This window comes from Kogia breviceps, chromosome 13 (genome assembly GCF_026419965.1).
Source record: "Kogia breviceps isolate mKogBre1 chromosome 13, mKogBre1 haplotype 1, whole genome shotgun sequence".
Classification (NCBI taxonomy): Eukaryota; Metazoa; Chordata; class Mammalia; order Artiodactyla; family Physeteridae; genus Kogia; species Kogia breviceps.
This window is the reverse complement of record NC_081322.1, coordinates 21644413-21661067: the sequence shown is the minus strand read 5'-3', so window position 1 is coordinate 21661067 and position 16655 is coordinate 21644413. Positions and strand designations below refer to the sequence as shown.

The 16655-nt window shown below is 42.0% G+C and overlaps 1 protein-coding gene across 4 annotated transcripts in view; it reads right to left on the bottom strand.

Annotated features, from left to right (window-relative positions):
- Positions 1 to 8304, bottom strand: part of ZNF292 (zinc finger protein 292) — an 84650-nt gene extending 76346 nt beyond the window's left edge. Inside the window, exons 1-2 of one of the 4 annotated variants that reach the window (XM_067011427.1) lie at positions 8084 to 8304; positions 7688 to 7884 (exon numbers count right to left, since the gene is read on the bottom strand). In XM_067011427.1, the coding sequence (XP_066867528.1) occupies positions 7688 to 7855 (168 nt within the window). In that variant the 5' untranslated portion in view covers positions 7856 to 7884; positions 8084 to 8304. Of the gene's footprint in view, positions 1 to 6775; positions 7918 to 8083 lie in introns of those variants that run through there. The other 3 variants (XM_059083111.2, XM_059083112.2, XM_067011428.1) reach the window with 3 other exon arrangements.
- Between the last annotated feature and the right edge of the window lie 8351 nt (positions 8305 to 16655).

Sequence of the window (16655 nt, the reverse complement as noted above, 5' to 3'; positions counted from 1 at the left end):
TTGGATTTGATCCTATGTACCAGCATTTCTCAAACTGATTCCATGGACATATGCTGGGTTTTTAGCAGTCATTTAAATTTAAAATTGTATTTTAATTTTGATGCTCTTCATAAATAAAACCGTATGACTTTTCGGAATCAACTAGACTAGAAGGCCACCTTACAACTTAGGACTACCTACGTTTGTGCGTATTACTGAATTGAGCCCATTGACTCCCTATAAGCAGTGTTTTCCAATTTCTTGGTTATGACGTATTAATGGATCACAAAATCAAGAGCAGCTTTTAAAGACAATAATAGTAAATGAAAATAGAATGCATCACACACAGTAAAGATAAGTATTTTTTTGTGATAATTTTGTTTCAGTGGACAACTAAGTGGTGATGTAAAAAAAGTTACATCTTCCTCTGAGCTGAGTAACTCTAAAATCTACAGACTCTCTTGGGTTTCTGCTAACACAAATTTGAGAAACACTGTCATGAGTACTGGACTGCCACTGAGGTAGAAGGATAAAAGCAGGATATTGGGGGAATTTCACAAACTGAATGGAAGGTTAAAAGCAAGTTCATCAGTTAAAAGGAAAAAGAAGTTCAAATATTAGGACAAGAACTAGGATGTTATTACTAAACTGTACAAGGTAGAGACAACACAAAACACCACATACAGAACAGGTTTAATATTAAGGTAAAGAACCATGGCAAATAAGAGGTTGTTCCACAAACCGTCCAAAGTTACAGTGATGGAGTGGGATGCCCTTTCGTCTATTTGGAAATTTAGATTAGAAAGCAGGAATAGAAATGCCTTTTGCCAACCAAAGAGAAAAGGGGCAATTGGATGTGCTTTGATGACAGAATATGTGTGACAAGAAAGAAAGCAGAGGTGGGGCTATAAAAACAAAAAAATTAAAATCTCACCCAAAAAAGTGCCCGGAACTGCAGTAGAGAATAAACAAAAGTGGGATATGTCATAGACTGTTATAAAATTGGTCCCTGAAGAATCACATCTCCCTGTACCCACGAAGAGGCTGGGTATGACTACTTGTTGAGCCAATGGGACAATGGCGAACATGACACAAGCAGAGGCTTGAAAAGCAGTTGTGCTACAGAACTGGCTTTCCTGCTACAAAGTAAAGAAATCCAGGCTCCTTTACTAGAGCTAGAGGGTAAGAGTGGAGCAGAGATGAGCCAACTTAACTGGGGCCCCTCAACCAACCCACCAACCACAAGACATATGAGTGAGACCATCTGGGATCATTCAGCCCCAGACAACATCCAGCTGACTGCAGAACGACCCAAAAGACCCACAGATTTGAGAACAGTAATAAAAACGGCTTTTCTTTTAAAGCCACTGTGTTTTTGAGTAGTTTGTTACATGGCAGTAACTGACAAAGGTTACTTCAAGAAAAACCAAAGGCTCTAACATTCTGAACTTTTACAAATTTCAATGCCTCAACCTTGGAAGGGTAAGTCTTTAAGAAATGTAACCATATATTATCTACACTCACAGGATTAGTTACAATTCCTTGGTTTGGATCTTAACGCCTTGGTCTGGTTCTAATCTACCTTTTCTATCCGATTTTTCATCCCAACCCATGACGTTTTTCTCCAAGACGCCAGTCTGAAAAGTTGCTCCAGTCTCTGAGGGTCAGTCCCGTCCTCTTCCCACTCTAGCTATCCACATTCAAGACCCAATGTGTTTTCCTTTCCTTTCCATTTTTAGCTAATGTAAGTAACTTTAAAATGCTCTAGTTTTCTTAATTCACACTCTACTTATTGTATTAATCACTAGATACTTTACTATCTAATAGTATCACTTGCTTAACTATTAATATGTGTACCAGATTTTGTAAGCTCTATCCACGCCATAATTCTCCATAGTTCCCTTAGTGTTCCCATATAAGAGGAATTTCAATGTGTTTAAAATAAATTAAGATGTAACTGATTGAACTCTAACAAATCTTCTTGGCTAAATATATGTAAGGTGGGAAAAGGTAACATTTTTTCCTATGAGGTGCACTATGCAACTCTAAACCATAAGAGAAACAATGAATCAAGAGGCTCTCCTGGAAAACAATACATAGCTAAAAGTTACACAGCGTATCTGACAAACACATTAATAAAAAGTAAACTTTCCATTTTATAAGCAAGGCTACTCACACATTGATTGGTTTATTTTATCAACTGAATTTAAGTGGGGGAGTTGGGAAAAATAAGGTAATTTCTCAACTTTGACAGGATCTCCAGGAAAATAAGTACAGTAGCAGTTTCATACAGTTAAGACCATACATTTTCAAAAATCCTTGGTTTTGCAGATTAGTCATAAAATATCATGAATGGCAATTGCAAAATACCTCTTCCCTTCCCCTATTTTAATTTAGGATCAAGAAGTGTTAAGAAGTAGGCAAGCAAAATTTGGTAAAGTTTTCCTTTGCTAAAACTGGTATAAGTATATTCTGGAAAGTAATTTAATATCTCCAGCATGCAATCATACTAATTATGAACACTTAACAAATTATTTCCCCTGAGCATTACCTAAACTTTTAAAGTTTAAATGACTTATTACTCCCTCAATACCTAAAGTAATTATCACTAATTAACAAGCAAGCTATCTTTTCTTGATTTGAAGTGACCTACAAATTAACTTAAGATAGTCTCTAATAATCAAAAGAAAGTCGAGTTTCTCAAGGAAAATATTTAAGTATTTTCAAAATTTTTGCCTCTACCATTAAAGCTAAGCAAAACATGCAGACAAACAAAAGAATCAACTTGTATCAAAGAGATGAAAGAAACATATACGAAGATATACTGTAGCTGCACAATTTAAACGGTAGCTCTCAACAGTTTTAATTTCATTTGTTTCTTATACCAATAAGGCACTAAACACAGTTAATAAAGGCATTAAGGTCTAGGTCAAATCCTACCTTTTTAGTAAAGCCTTCTGTCTGATAACCCAGCCTGATGTGCTTACTACCTATTCTGAACTCTACTGAAATTACTACGCATAAAATTAACTTACTCTTCTAAATAACCACCAACAATTAACTGATTAATTAGACACAGCTGCAGACTAGAATTATTACACAGTTTAAAACAGAAAGCCATAGATTTACGTGGGCAGTTACAGAATGACCTCAAAGATACCTTTTTTTTGGTGAAGAAAAAGATGCAGTATACAGTATGTCCTGATTTTTTAATTTTTTTAAAAAAGAGTAAACAGCATTTCTGGGAAGACACATAAAATACTATTAGGGGACTGTCTTTGTGGAAGGTGACTGGAGGCCTAGGGTGGGAAGGAGAGCAAGTTTTCAGTGTATGCCCTTTCTCGGTATTTGAATTTTAAAAAACCATTTGAACGTACCACATTTTCAATTTTAAAAAGGGGAATAAAAAATAAAGCAAATATGTTAATGATACACAGCCTTTTGACATCTCTTCAGTTGTCATCTTGAAGTGATATTTAAATCTTATTAGTTTATATCCTACTAGAGTCTCCTGTATCTTATATTCCCTAACATTTAAACCTAGTCCTTGCATAAATGCTTTCTTAAGAGCACAGAATTTCAATTTTATCAAAAGGTCAAATCTCTGCTTTACTCAGGATAACTAAGTATGCTGACTTTGCTACCCTCCTTAACCTAGTAAAAGTGAATTGTTTTAGTAACTGTTTAAGTAACTGCTCATAATTTCCGCTAAGGAAGTAGAAATTTTCAAGTTCAATGTGCACTGAAGCTCAGTGTGTGCATTTATATATGGCTGAAAAGCACTGACCTGGATCTGCTCCAGATTAACTGCATTTCTTAATATAACTCTATTAACATGAAAAAGCATAAGGATAAAAACAATCTTAATATACTCTTCTTCTTGCTGGTCACTGTTTCTCAAAAGGGCACTTGTGGGTATTTAGGCAGAGATAAATTTTAATGGGGTGGGACTGTCCTGGTCACTTCAGAAAATGTAGTATCCATGGCCCATGGGCACTAAATGCCAGTTATCACATCCCCAGTCACTGCAGTAACCAAGCAACTGACCCCACGTGTTTCTAAATGTCCTTAAGAGAGAAATGCGTGGGAAAAAGTACTATGCCCAGTTGAGACGCTGCTTATATGAATTAAGGTATGAACAAAGGTAAGACGCGTGCGTGCGTGTATGATACACAACCATATTTCCACAACTGCATTCTATCTTTTAAAATAATTATGTCACCAGAAGGTAAACAACCATAAACAGTCACAACTCATGTATTAATCAACGAGTCATCCAGTCCAGTGTGTAATGCTGTCAACAAACACCATGCTCCAACAAATCATTCAACTATTACGATGGCTTAACTTTTTAAATGAATAATCATTTTAAAATCCTTTTAGAACAATTCTATTGGAATGCTTCTATTCAAACTCGCAAATAAACCACCTTCCATATAAAAGATATAAATCACAGTTTACTACAATTACTTGTCTACCTTCCTCCAGAGACTGTAAGATCCTTGAAGCCAGGGACCATGCTCATGGTTGCCTGGCCCTCGGTGTAGGTATTCAATGACAATGCTGAATGAGTGAGTGAATCCTGGCCTAGTCTAATACAATAAACAGTCCCATAAGTTCCAACTACAATCTGTTTTTATAAAATGATACTGAAACAAATAAATGCAATAAATTATTTGTTATCTATATTCTTATTCTAATTTGCTTTTAGGAAAATTAAACATTATCCAGATTACAGCTAGCTTGTAAAGCTATAAGGAAATCTAAGATTTTCTGACAAATACTCCCATATGCCCATCCTCTACCACCTTCCCTTCCTCCTACTCTTAAGCTTTAAGCAAATGTTCATATAAAAGTGGGGCATGCTTCCAGGAAGCAACCTAATATAAACAGCAAAACAATACAGTTAACAATAAGAAAAACTTAAATGTTTTTCATTTCTATTTTACTTCTCAGAACTCAAGAAATCTGTTACTATTCTACACTTCATTCATTCAGAAAGAAAAATCTATAAACTAGAAAGAGTAAGCAACTTTATTTCTGTAGGTTTCACTACATTCTCCAGAAACTCACCTTTTGTTGAGGTAAAAATTCAGAATATAAACTAATTCACATTTAAAAGCACTAAGCATCAACACTTGCAGAATATTAACTCTGAAGCCCACTAATTCTGACAAATATTTATTCATCTTTGCCTTCTTGAAGCATGTGAAAATCCCAGTTTTACAGGAAAACCTTAGATAGAAAAAATTAAATGATAATCTCCAGGTTAGAAACGTATATTTAATTTCTAGCTCCTAGTATTTCTAGCACTGTTCTTAAACTGCTCCAATAAATTCTGTAACTGTTAACCACTGCTCTGCTCAACTCGTAACAAAATGTTAATAATAATGGCTATGATACAATTTTAAAGAAACAACTGTTTCAAGTTACCTCCCATCTGGCAAGACCAAATTGGAAACTTATCATATATATATAAATTATATATATATGTGTGTGTATATATATATATATAACGTTCTACAGGGGATTTTAAACATTAGATACACTCTACTATTCGAATAATAGAGATCACTTTTAAATGCATTTACATCATTGTGGGATTTTAGTGCATGCAATATGTCATTTTTGAAATCCACAAACCCAGCATTTGTTTTATTACTATTTCATGTAGCACTGGTCAATAAAAACAATTTACATGTTGTAAGACTAATCACTTAAAACTAATACAGGAAATTACCTTCATGCTGACAAAATGGAATACTGTTTCACACATTAAAAATAATTTTAAAGTGACAAATATCTGATGTTGCACACCCTCCAAATTAAGTCCAACTTGTATGAGATTCCACTGTCCCAGAATTATTAATCCTGATTATAAATATTGCTGGTCAAGACTATTTACAGCAATAAGCCTTAACTCCATCAGTGGAAACTGTTACCTGAAAAATGTCTTTCAGCAAAGCTAGACTTTAACTTTTCACTGACTAAAAAGCTAACTTTACTTACAAATGAAAGAGTTCCTTTCATGGGCATCTTATTAAAGTGTTTTTTTTAAATCTAAGATAAATTTTTAAATCTGAAAGACCAATTAAGAATGAGTGGTTATGGTCAGGATAGTGAAATTAGTAAATTTCAACAATTCTTTAAAACTAGGATTCAAAGGAATGACAGAATCTCTAATTATGCCATAGGTATTCACCAGATCTATATTACCTTAAGTGGGTGGCTTTCACATTGCATTTATTCCCAGACAAGTCACCATGCAATCCCACAAAGTTTGTTTGTTTTTTGTTGTTTTGCTTTTTAAGATAACCGCCATCAAATAATTTGCGACAATAAGGTGCATAGAACAATGGAGAATTTCTGGTATGGGATCAAGTATCCCTGATCTCATAAAGAAAGACTTCAGAACTTAGAGGCCAAAAGTTAAGTGAAAATGTGATCTACTCTGAAATGCTAAAACGGTCCAGCATTGTTGGACCTTAAGTTCAGTATCTTAACGAACAACTTCTGTATAATGACATGTTCACAAACTAATTCTAAATGTGACCCGTATAAATTCTTTTTCTTCCTCAAGAAGATAATCTAACCAAAATCTTGACCACAGCCAGCAGCAGCACCTTGAAATTTCAAACGTAACTGGAGGGTAGGTAATCAAGTCCAAATGTAGACACAAACTCCCCGATTTCTATCAAGCAAACAGTGCTATTAACATTCCAAATCCTGGTTAGAACGCAGTTACTGGAAAGCAGTGTCCTTGTGCAAGAAAAGGAAGGAAAGGCCTGAAACTGACCTGAGCACGGGTCCACATGAACCTCAGTCTTCTCCGTTCCACCGGGAGGCCAAACAGGGAAGGCTCCAAGTAATAGAGGGGTGGGGAGACGGGAGAGGAAGGGCAGAGAGGAAACCACACTCCTCCAAGGGTGAAGGCAAAAGAGAAGCGGACTCTGGAAAAGCCGCTGCACAGCAACATCCGAACCTAGGATACACATACAGGGACAGCTTCTCTCCACCGAGGAGAGCAACCTTTACCATGGAAGCGGTGCTCCTAGCAAGTAAAGGCAGGAAGAGACAACCTCCGCGCCGCCTACCCCCAAACGTCTCGCCCAGATAGAAGGGGTCGGCGGGGACTGCTCCTCGGAACATCAACAAAGGCCCCTTCAGTCCTAAGGCGAAACTCGAACAACAAAGGCCCGGAGACAGCGAGAACGGGGCCGGGGGCGGGACGGATGAAAGCAAAAGGAGGCAAAGGAATCAAACCAGTGGGGGCGGAGGCCCGTTGGAGTGGGAAGCGGGGGCGCCGAGGCGGGGGGCGCGGTAATCCCCAGTGCACAATAAGAGAACGAGAAAGGGGACCTGGCCTCCATTCCCCCCTTACCCTCTCCTACGGCGGGGAGGGCTCCAGTCCTCGCAGTCTGCGTCTCTCGGCCGCGGGGACCGCGCAGTCCCGAGTTCGGGGAAGGAAAGGGGAGGGGGGATTTTCCGCCCTGACCACAACTCCCTTCCCCCAGCCGGGAGCCGCCGACAACAACCGCCACAACGGCAGCCACACAAAGGCGCCTTCCTCGTACTCCCCCGCTCCCGCCCGGGCGGCGGCGCAGACGATGCCAAGGCAGCGAGGACCACCACACGGCCGCCAAGCGCTCGCTCGCCCTCTTCCCCCTCTAGCAGGGGGAAAGGGGGAGGGGACCCCAGGCGCCCTCACCTGGCACAGCTGCTGACAGTACTCCGTGGCCGCCTCCACGGCCGGCACCCGGCTCTCCCGCAGCTGTCGCTCCAGCTCCTGGAGCCGCTCACCCAGGCGCTGCAGCTCCGCGGCACAGCCGCCTCCGCCGCGACTCAGCCTCTCTTGGTCGGCCTCTTCGTCCGCCATCTTCACACCCCGCTCCGTCGCGTACGCACCTGGGTCACGTGATAACACAATGCCACGTTCGGCGGGGTCACGTGCCGGGCGCGCTCGCACGCCGCCGAGCACGTACAAAGGGCCCGGTGGGGAGGATGGGGGGCGGGGAGAGTGGCGCGAGGGAACCCGAGGGAGGTGAAGGGAAGGGGAAAGGCGGAGGGCGGGGTTGGGCGGCGCGGAAAACCGCGGTTTACTTACCCCCAGCGGGAAGTGGGCAGCAGCGGACGAAATGGGCGGACCGGTGGAGGCCTCTTCTCGGTCACGTGAGCGCCGCGACGCGGGGAAAAGCCTGGGGAGGGGCTGTCTTCTTGACCGTCCGTATCTCGGCGTGGCTTTCCCCAGTCTCCGAAGCCTTCTACGGACATAGGCCCCAGTTCCCCAAGAGGACGGGTGAGGGAGAGCTCTGGGTGGGCTGGGGCAAGGGCCGCATTTGCGATTGGCCCGAAGGCAGGCCGGAGGCCGGGGAAGTGAGAGCAGGTAAAACCCACCCATGGACCAAGAGCGTGAGAGCCAAAGCGGGACTATGAACTGTCAAAATTGTCTCCGACTTCTCACCCGGAGCGGGAGGGGAGGGATCCAGTGCCTGAGGCACCCGATCTCGTCCCACTCCGCTCCTCGTCAGTTCAAGAACGCCTCCCCCTTGGAAACACAATCTCTAGCGGGTCGAGGCAACAAAGAAAAATAACAATTGGGTCAGGGCAGAATGAGGTCCAATCCTCAGTCTGGAGAACGGAGCAAACTAATGAAAAGCACAGCTTAAAAGATTTCAGACTGTGAAATTGTGGACGTTGGAACCAGGTGATTTTTTTTTTTTTTTTTTTTTTTTTTTTTTTCCGGTATGCGGGCCTCTCACTGTTGTGGCCTCTCCCGTTGCGGAGCACAGGCTCCGGACGCGCAGGCCTAGCGGCCATAGCTCACGGGCTTAGTTGCTCCGCGGCATGTGGGATCTTCCCGGACCAGGGCACGAACCCGTGTCTCCTGCATCGGCAGGCGGACTCTCAACCACTGCGCCACCAGGGAAGCCCAGGTGATTTTTTAAACCACGAAAACATTTCTGGAATAAGTGATAGCCAACTAATCTGTTCCGCCGCGATTTAAGACTCTCCTACACACTACAGAAATCACCGCCACATAAACCACGCTCTATATGAAAGCTCTTGAAAAGAAAGTAGGTCAAGAAAAAAAAAAAAAAGACAGCAATAAGGACTCCATTAAAAATCACAACGGAGGGGAAGTTGCTAAAATAAAAGAACAAGGTTATCGAGAGTTATTACAAATTCAACAGCATTTTTTCCTGGGGCTGCAAATAGAGATGGCATTCTGAACCATATTTTATTTACAACCTGGAAAGAATGAACACTTGGCACTTGAACAGAACAGTAGAAGTAGTACAAAAATTAAAGTGCTTAAGCCTAAAGTTCAGAATAAAACAAATATTTAGTTAGTAGTCGAAAATTAGACCAAAGGCTAATCTTTCTTATAACTTGTCTACAGAAATTCAGAAACAATGATAGTGATGAGGCATCTGGAGATTTCTAGTATTAATAGAAAATGTTCTAAACAGTATGTTGTCCAGAATGAATGTTTGTAATGCATCAGTGATGGTGATGTTTAAGTGCCATTGTATAAGATGAGTGGGCACAAATGAACCCCTTATAAAAGCCATTATCAGCTAAAATAATAGTACAGCATATGTGTGCTGATATTACATATCAACAATACAGGTCCTTCAAATAGTTACAAATGGAAGAGGCTGGGGAGTACACTCAAGGGCTAAGGAACAAAGATGTTAAAGTATCACTGAAAGCTTAAAAAGCAACGATTAAGACAGCTAATGGATTTTAATATTTGCAGCTCACTCTCCCAAGTGAAGAATTTTAGATGTCCAAACAAGATTTCTCCAATGTATGTTATCTTAGGATAATCGTTAAAATATAAAAAATGAGAAATACGAGATTAGCCACATATACCAGTAAATTCAAGGACATCTAAGGCATCAAAGGCTAGCAAGACACATTTTCACTTCAAGTATAATGGTTTATACACCACACCTAATCTATAGAAAGAAAAAAAAAGAAGAAAGGAAAATATATCCAAAGAGAAATGTATCCACTTATTGATTTAAAAAAAGCAGCTCAAGAATGTAGGTCATTTCCACTTCCTGCCCATAATAGCCCTAAAACCAAAAAGATTTGATTAGCAAATTGATTCTGAGCATTATCACTGTCTTGCAAATGTCCCTCAGCTTGGAAGACGAAGTCCTTCACTTTTATTTGGTATCTTTCCCCCCACCTTCCCCTTCTTGCATTCCTCCGTATTAGAATCTATAGAAAATGTAAGGACTAGGAGTGAGTGGTGTAATTAACGACCATTTATTGAGTACTTAGGCGCAGGCACTGCTTGATATGGGGAAAAGAAAAGGTGAATGAAAACTATCCCTGCCTTGCGGAAGCTTACAGTTTTGAGGAAGGTGACCTGCAATGGCAGTTCGCATGACAAGTGTTGTATTATGAGAATGCATGCAGATTCAATTCGGAACACCAAAGTGGTCTAAGGTGCTAGCTGGAATGTCCATCGAATCTCTACAGAAGTTCAGGTTTTTTTAATTAAATGAGGGCTGGAAATACTTTCCCTTGACAAGTCGACCTTGTCTTCGAGACCTCAGAAATTTCATTCTTATCCATTAAAGTGTATCAACAAGTACACATGACGTATTGTACTTACGTCCATTTGTTCTTGTAATACTGTCAGTTCACGGGAATCACTGCACACACGCGCACACACACCCCTACTTACTGAGACGTTCCTGGGGCAATTCGGAGGCCCGTTCCATGGAGAAAACAAGCATAAGCCCCGGGGCCAAAAGACTTGGCGTCTCTGGGGACCTCAGTGTCTGCGCCGCGAGTGCCTTGCCCATTTTGGACACAGCGCGACTGCTATGGACGTGGATACAATCATATGGACCTTCAGTCCCAAGAGACTCGATTTCAGAGTAAATCTGGGAGACAGAAAAAGCCCCCCACCCCACCCCTGCGACCAATAAAGCCGGGGAGACCCTTAGGGGACAGAGGTCGCGGCATCCAGGCCGCGCCTGCCTGCCTGCTTCACGAGTTTCCCGGGCTGCCCCGGCCCCCAGCTCGCTAGTGCACTTCCCCCCACCCCTAAAATTCTTGAAATAGCAGGGCCTGGGGGCAGGAAGGGCGCTGGGTTGTGCCTGCTAACAGAGCCAGAGGGCCGCGCCAGGGATGCGGCGAACGGCTCAGGGCTGAGGCTGGGCGAGTCCTTCCGACCCGGGCGCCGAGCAACCCCAGCACTCGGGGAGAGAGCGCGGGCCTCAGGGGGCGGAGAGCGCCCCGCCCTCCCGCCGCCGTTTCTCCCTTCCCCGGCTGTCTCCCGGGGCCCCGGCCACCGGGAAGGTTTGCGGGGCTGGAGCCGGGCTGAGGCCGCCTCCGATCTGCTCGGCTAATCGTATCCTCGGGTCCCCACTCGGCCGAGGCGGGACGGGACTCCCCTGGCGCGGCGCGGCGCTCGATCGTCTGGCAGCCGCGCGGATGCTCGCGCTCTTCGTCCGGGGGCCGGCGCTCAGCAGTCCCAGCCCCGGCAACTGCCGGCGCGGCCCTTCCACCCGGCGCTGTGGATCGAGCCCGCAGGGCGGTTGTGGCTCGTGGTTCGGGAGCCGCGGGCGCCCGGGGCCTCCAGGCCGAGGGATGCTGGAGCCTCTCCAGGGCGCGGCGGGGCTCCGGGGCTCCGGAAACCGACAGGGCGGGGATGCTAGAGTCTGTCCTGCGGAGGCCGCGACGCGGGCACGGCTGCTGGGTCTCGGGCGGGTTCTACCTGCTCTCATCCGAGGGGCTGGGCCGCCAGGCCCCAGACAGGCCGCCTGCTGGATCTCAGAAGTGAGGGCCGGAGTCTGTCTGGGGATCGGTCCAGCAGAAAGTCCCCCCGGAGCCTGGGAACCACTTCTGTGTCCGCAGACACAAAGAGAGAGCATGGGTTGAAGGTCTACTGGAATCTGTTAAAAACACACCACACTTTCCCGAGGAAAACATTTTTCATGAGAGGAGCAGCGAATGGAGTCCAATCAAAGTTGAAAACACGAGGCAGGTGCTGTGCCTCATACTGAAATGATTCCAAAGGCACCGGAAATGCTGGGCCCGCGTTTAAAACGATTAATTCTAGTCCTTGCGTTCTTCCCAGAAAGAAGATAGCATGTATATTTAAATAAATAGGTAGTTAAATGAGGAGAGATATTTGTATTGCCTATTCGGATTTTCTTTTTCTTTCCATGAGGAAACGCCAGGTGCAGATGAGAAAGAGTAATACCATTCTAAGGACAATGCTTTTAATAAAGCCTCAATTATTCAAACGTGAACTAACCGCGAAATAAAGCAAAATGGATCTTGGAAGCATCAATGTGACATACGCTATCTCTGCAGACAACCCCTGAGTTGATTCACAGCATCTCTCCCGAGAAGAAATATAGAAATTGCCTTTAGAAATGCAATATAAAAGTGCCTTTTTCTTATATTTCTAAGTTTTCATCATTGTATCTCATTTACCTCATTGGAAACCCATCAGAGAGTATCACTTTTGTAGTCTCTGGATTTTAAAAAAATAGGGCTGTCAAAGTGTGATGAACTTGGAAATGCACAGGTCTCTCTTCCCATTTTAGGACATCAGCTTCTTAGGAGTTTTGCTGATTTCTGTGATTCTTATAGATGTATTCTTCACTCTAACAACAGTGGCAGTAATAATAATTCAATTAACATCAATCTGAGTGTTTAGTGTTCTGCTCATATACTGGACCAGGATCAGTTCCACCAAGCGCTTACCCGCTGTCGTACCTTTACAAAAATGTTCACTTGCTCACTACTCCTCTCTCCACATCCTCACCCTCTTGACTTCCTCTCTAACCAGGGTTCCTCTGTGAAGTCTTCCTTTGTCTTCCTGATGGAGTGAAGTCTGGATACATCTGTCACCAGAGTAGAGTTGACTGATTCGTTCTGCTTTCCCTTAGCCCACCCCCCTCTTCCCATACGGAAATAACCACCCTTTAAAACTCTTGTAGCTTCGATCTACTACTTACTGCATTTTATTTTTTTTAATGTCACACCATTTTTTTAATTGGAGTATAGTTGCTTTACACTGCTGTGTCAGTTTCTGCTGTACAGCTAAGTGAATCAGCCAAACATATACATATATCCCCTCTTTTTTGGATTTCCTTCCCATTTAGGTCACTGAGTAGAGTTCCCTGTGCTATACAGTAGGTTCTCATTAGTTATCTATTTTATACATAGTAGTGTCTATATGTCAATCCCAATCTCCCAGTTCAACCCACCCCCCCTACTGCATTTTAATTCGAAATCCCTCATCTTGCCTTTTATTATAGTTAGTCTATAGATGAGCCTTGCTCATGAGCCTGTAAGCCCTTTGAGGGTAGACACTGTGTCTTATGTCCAGGCTCCCTTCTCTAATATTCCTTGGCACATTTCAAGGTAAAATTAAGTAGTCAATAAATGCCCATTGAACTAAATTCAATTCAGTTTAGTTTTCACCATCATAGATATAGATTTACACTTATCCTCATATTATCTAAAATATCCTAGACTCTACAGGATGAGCAATGATGCTCTCTAAACTTTAGGAACTTATTTACAACTGCCTTTCAAATATTTGGGGGACTCTACTTTTTTTTTTTTTTAAGGCTTATCTTTATTTATTTATTAAATAAATTTTATTTATTTATTTATGGTTGTGTTGGGTCTTCGTTTCTGTGCGAGGGCTTTCTCTAGTTGTGGCGAGCAGGGGCCACTCTTCATTGCGGTGCGCAGGCCTCTCACTATCGTGGCCTCTCTTGTTGCGGAGCACAGGCTCCAGACACGCAGGCTCAGTAATTGTGGCTCACGGGCCCAGTTGCTCCGTGGCATGTGGGATCTTCCCAGACCAGGGCTCGAACCCATGTCCCCTGCATTGGCAGGCAGATTCTCAACCACTGCGCCACCAGGGAAGCCCCTGGGGGACTCTACTTTTAATCAACAATATTATCTATAATCAAAAGTTATAGCAAGTAGACTCAAAAGAAGGCAAGGTAGATGCTCAGTTGTCACACTCTATCAGATGAACTGCAAAAACACAGGCTCTAGCTTTCTCTTTCACAAACTTAATCTGTGCTTTAGATCTAATTTAATTTTCTTTTCTTTTACATTTTGTCACAATATTGATTTTTGTATTGTCTTCTCCAGAGAGTCTAAATTTCCAGTCCAATTGTTTTCTTAACGTAACTGAATCTTTTCTCAATTTCTTTACCATGAGTTTACCCACTAACATCTAGTGCATGCTTAATATGGGACCTTACTACCATCCTAGAAATCTAAGGAGAAAATAAATGTAAGAAGATTACCTCTCAGTCCAGGTAGGGCTTATCCTTCAGGATCTGAATTATCTTACAGCAGAACCTCTAAAACTTTAGTGTGCATAAAGATCACTTGAATAATTTGACTTAAAGGCAGATTCTCAGGCCACACCTCTAGAAAGTCTGATTAAGTAGACTGGAGTTGGGCCCTAGAAACCTGCTTTCTAACCATCACTTCGAGATCCTTCAGATCATACTGTTCTAGACCAGTAGTTGTCTAATTTCTGCCTTCCCTTCCTTCCCTCTGACTCATGGCCCTTGTACCAATTTTGTAAAAAAATAAACAAACAAAGAAAAGAAAAAAAAAAAAGCCTAAACACCTTCCTTCTTGCTCCACCCACCACCAACGGGCACAAAGCACTTAAAAAAAAAAGTTATAGCTAACTCTTCATAATTTGTTCTAATCATCCTGTTATCCAAAGCCTTTGTTTTGTGAATCATTTGACTCCTAAGCCCCTAGTTCAATGTGTAGAACATGGGAGGTGTGTTCTCAATAAACGTGCATTTTTCAACCTGTTCCTCATGCATTCCCTAGCAAGGCTACTTGTTGAGGAGAAGAATATGATTACTTTTTAACAGCTCTGTCAGAAGTGGTGTGAAGGGGTAGGGGAAGAGAGCTCAAAGTTTTGTCTGTATTGGACTTCCCTGGTGGTCTAGTGGTTAAGACTCTGCACTCCCAATGCAGGGGGCATGTGTTCAATCCCTGGTCAGGGGATTAAGATCCCACATGCCTGGTAGGGGAACATGCCGAGCGGCCAAAAAAAAAAAAAAATTCTCCCTGTATTTATAAGTCTTAATGACATGTATTTTTTTTAAATACATATAAGGGTAGGTGGACAGGGAAGAAAGACAATGTAAAATTTGATTTGTAAATTCCAAATATCCATGGTTCTGAGACTTCCTAAAATTGATAATTAGGTGCCATTAATTTTAAAATTATAAATTTTATAAAATTTTCAAACAGCAAAGAAAGACATAAAATGGAAAATAAACATCTTCCTCCATTCCTAACCTCCAGGATCAAGTCCCACCCTGTTACATGACTCAGCAATGGTTTATTTATTCTTAAGAATTTTATTCTTTTCCCTGGCGGTCCAGTGGTTAGGACTCTGTGATCTCACTGCCAAGGTCCTAGGTTCAATCCCTGGTGGGGGAACTAAGATCCCACAAGCCCCACAGTGGCAAAAAAAAAAAAGAAAAAGAAAGAAAAAAATTCTTCTGCATATATAAACAATATGTGCTTATCACCACTTCTTTCTTAACAAATCTATGCATAACACTCAGCTGGACAGTCTTCCACTTTACTTTTTTCTCTTAAAAATTAATTTACAAATTTTCCATATCATCATTCTTTGTAATGACCCTATGATATTCCATGGTATAAATGAAGGTAATTGAATTAATTATTTCATGGATGAACAAGTTGGTTTTTTTCTCTTTTTTTTAACTATAAAAATGTTGCAGGGCTTCCCTGGTGGCGCAGTGGTTGAGAATCCGCCTGCCAATGCAGGAGACACGGGTTCGTGCCCTGGTCCGGGAAGATCCCACATGCCGCGGAGCAACTAAGCCCGTGAGCCATGGCCGCTAGGCCTGCGCGTCCGGAGCCTGTGCTCCGCAACGGGAGAGGCCACAACAGTGAGAGGCCCGCGTACCGCAAAAAAAAAAAAAAAAAAAAAAAAAAAAAAATGTTGCAATGACCTTCCTTGTGCATATATTTGATTATTTGAGCAAGTAAGTATGTATGGGATAAATTCCCCAATGAAGACTTGTTGAATCAAAGCAATTTGTGATTTTAGTTTAGTCAGATGTTGCTAAATTGCTCTTCCAAAATGTTGGACCAGATTATATTCCCATCAACAGTGTAGAAAAGGACCTGTTTCCCAGGAATTCTTAGTAGAACTATGTTTTGTCAAGCTTTTAAAACAATTTCATAATTTAAAAATAATAGCTCAATTTGATGAGCATTTCTTAAATTTTGGGACAAACTGAGGATCTCTTTTAAATTGAAGTATAGTTGATTGACAATATTTTGTTAGTTTCAGTTATACAGCATAGTGATTCAGTATTTTTGCAGATTATATTCCATTATAGGTTACTACAAGATATTGGATATACCTCCCTGTGTGACACAATAAATCCTTCTTGCTTCTCTGTTTTATGTATGGTAGTTTGTATCTGTTAATCTCGTACCCCTAAATTCCCCCCCCCACTTTGGTAACTGTGAGTCTGTGAACCTATTTCTGTTTTGTATATACATTCATTTGTATTATTTTTTAGATTACACATATAAGAGATATTGTATAGTATTTGTCTTTGTCTGACTTACTTCACTAAACATAATATTCTCTAGGTCCACCC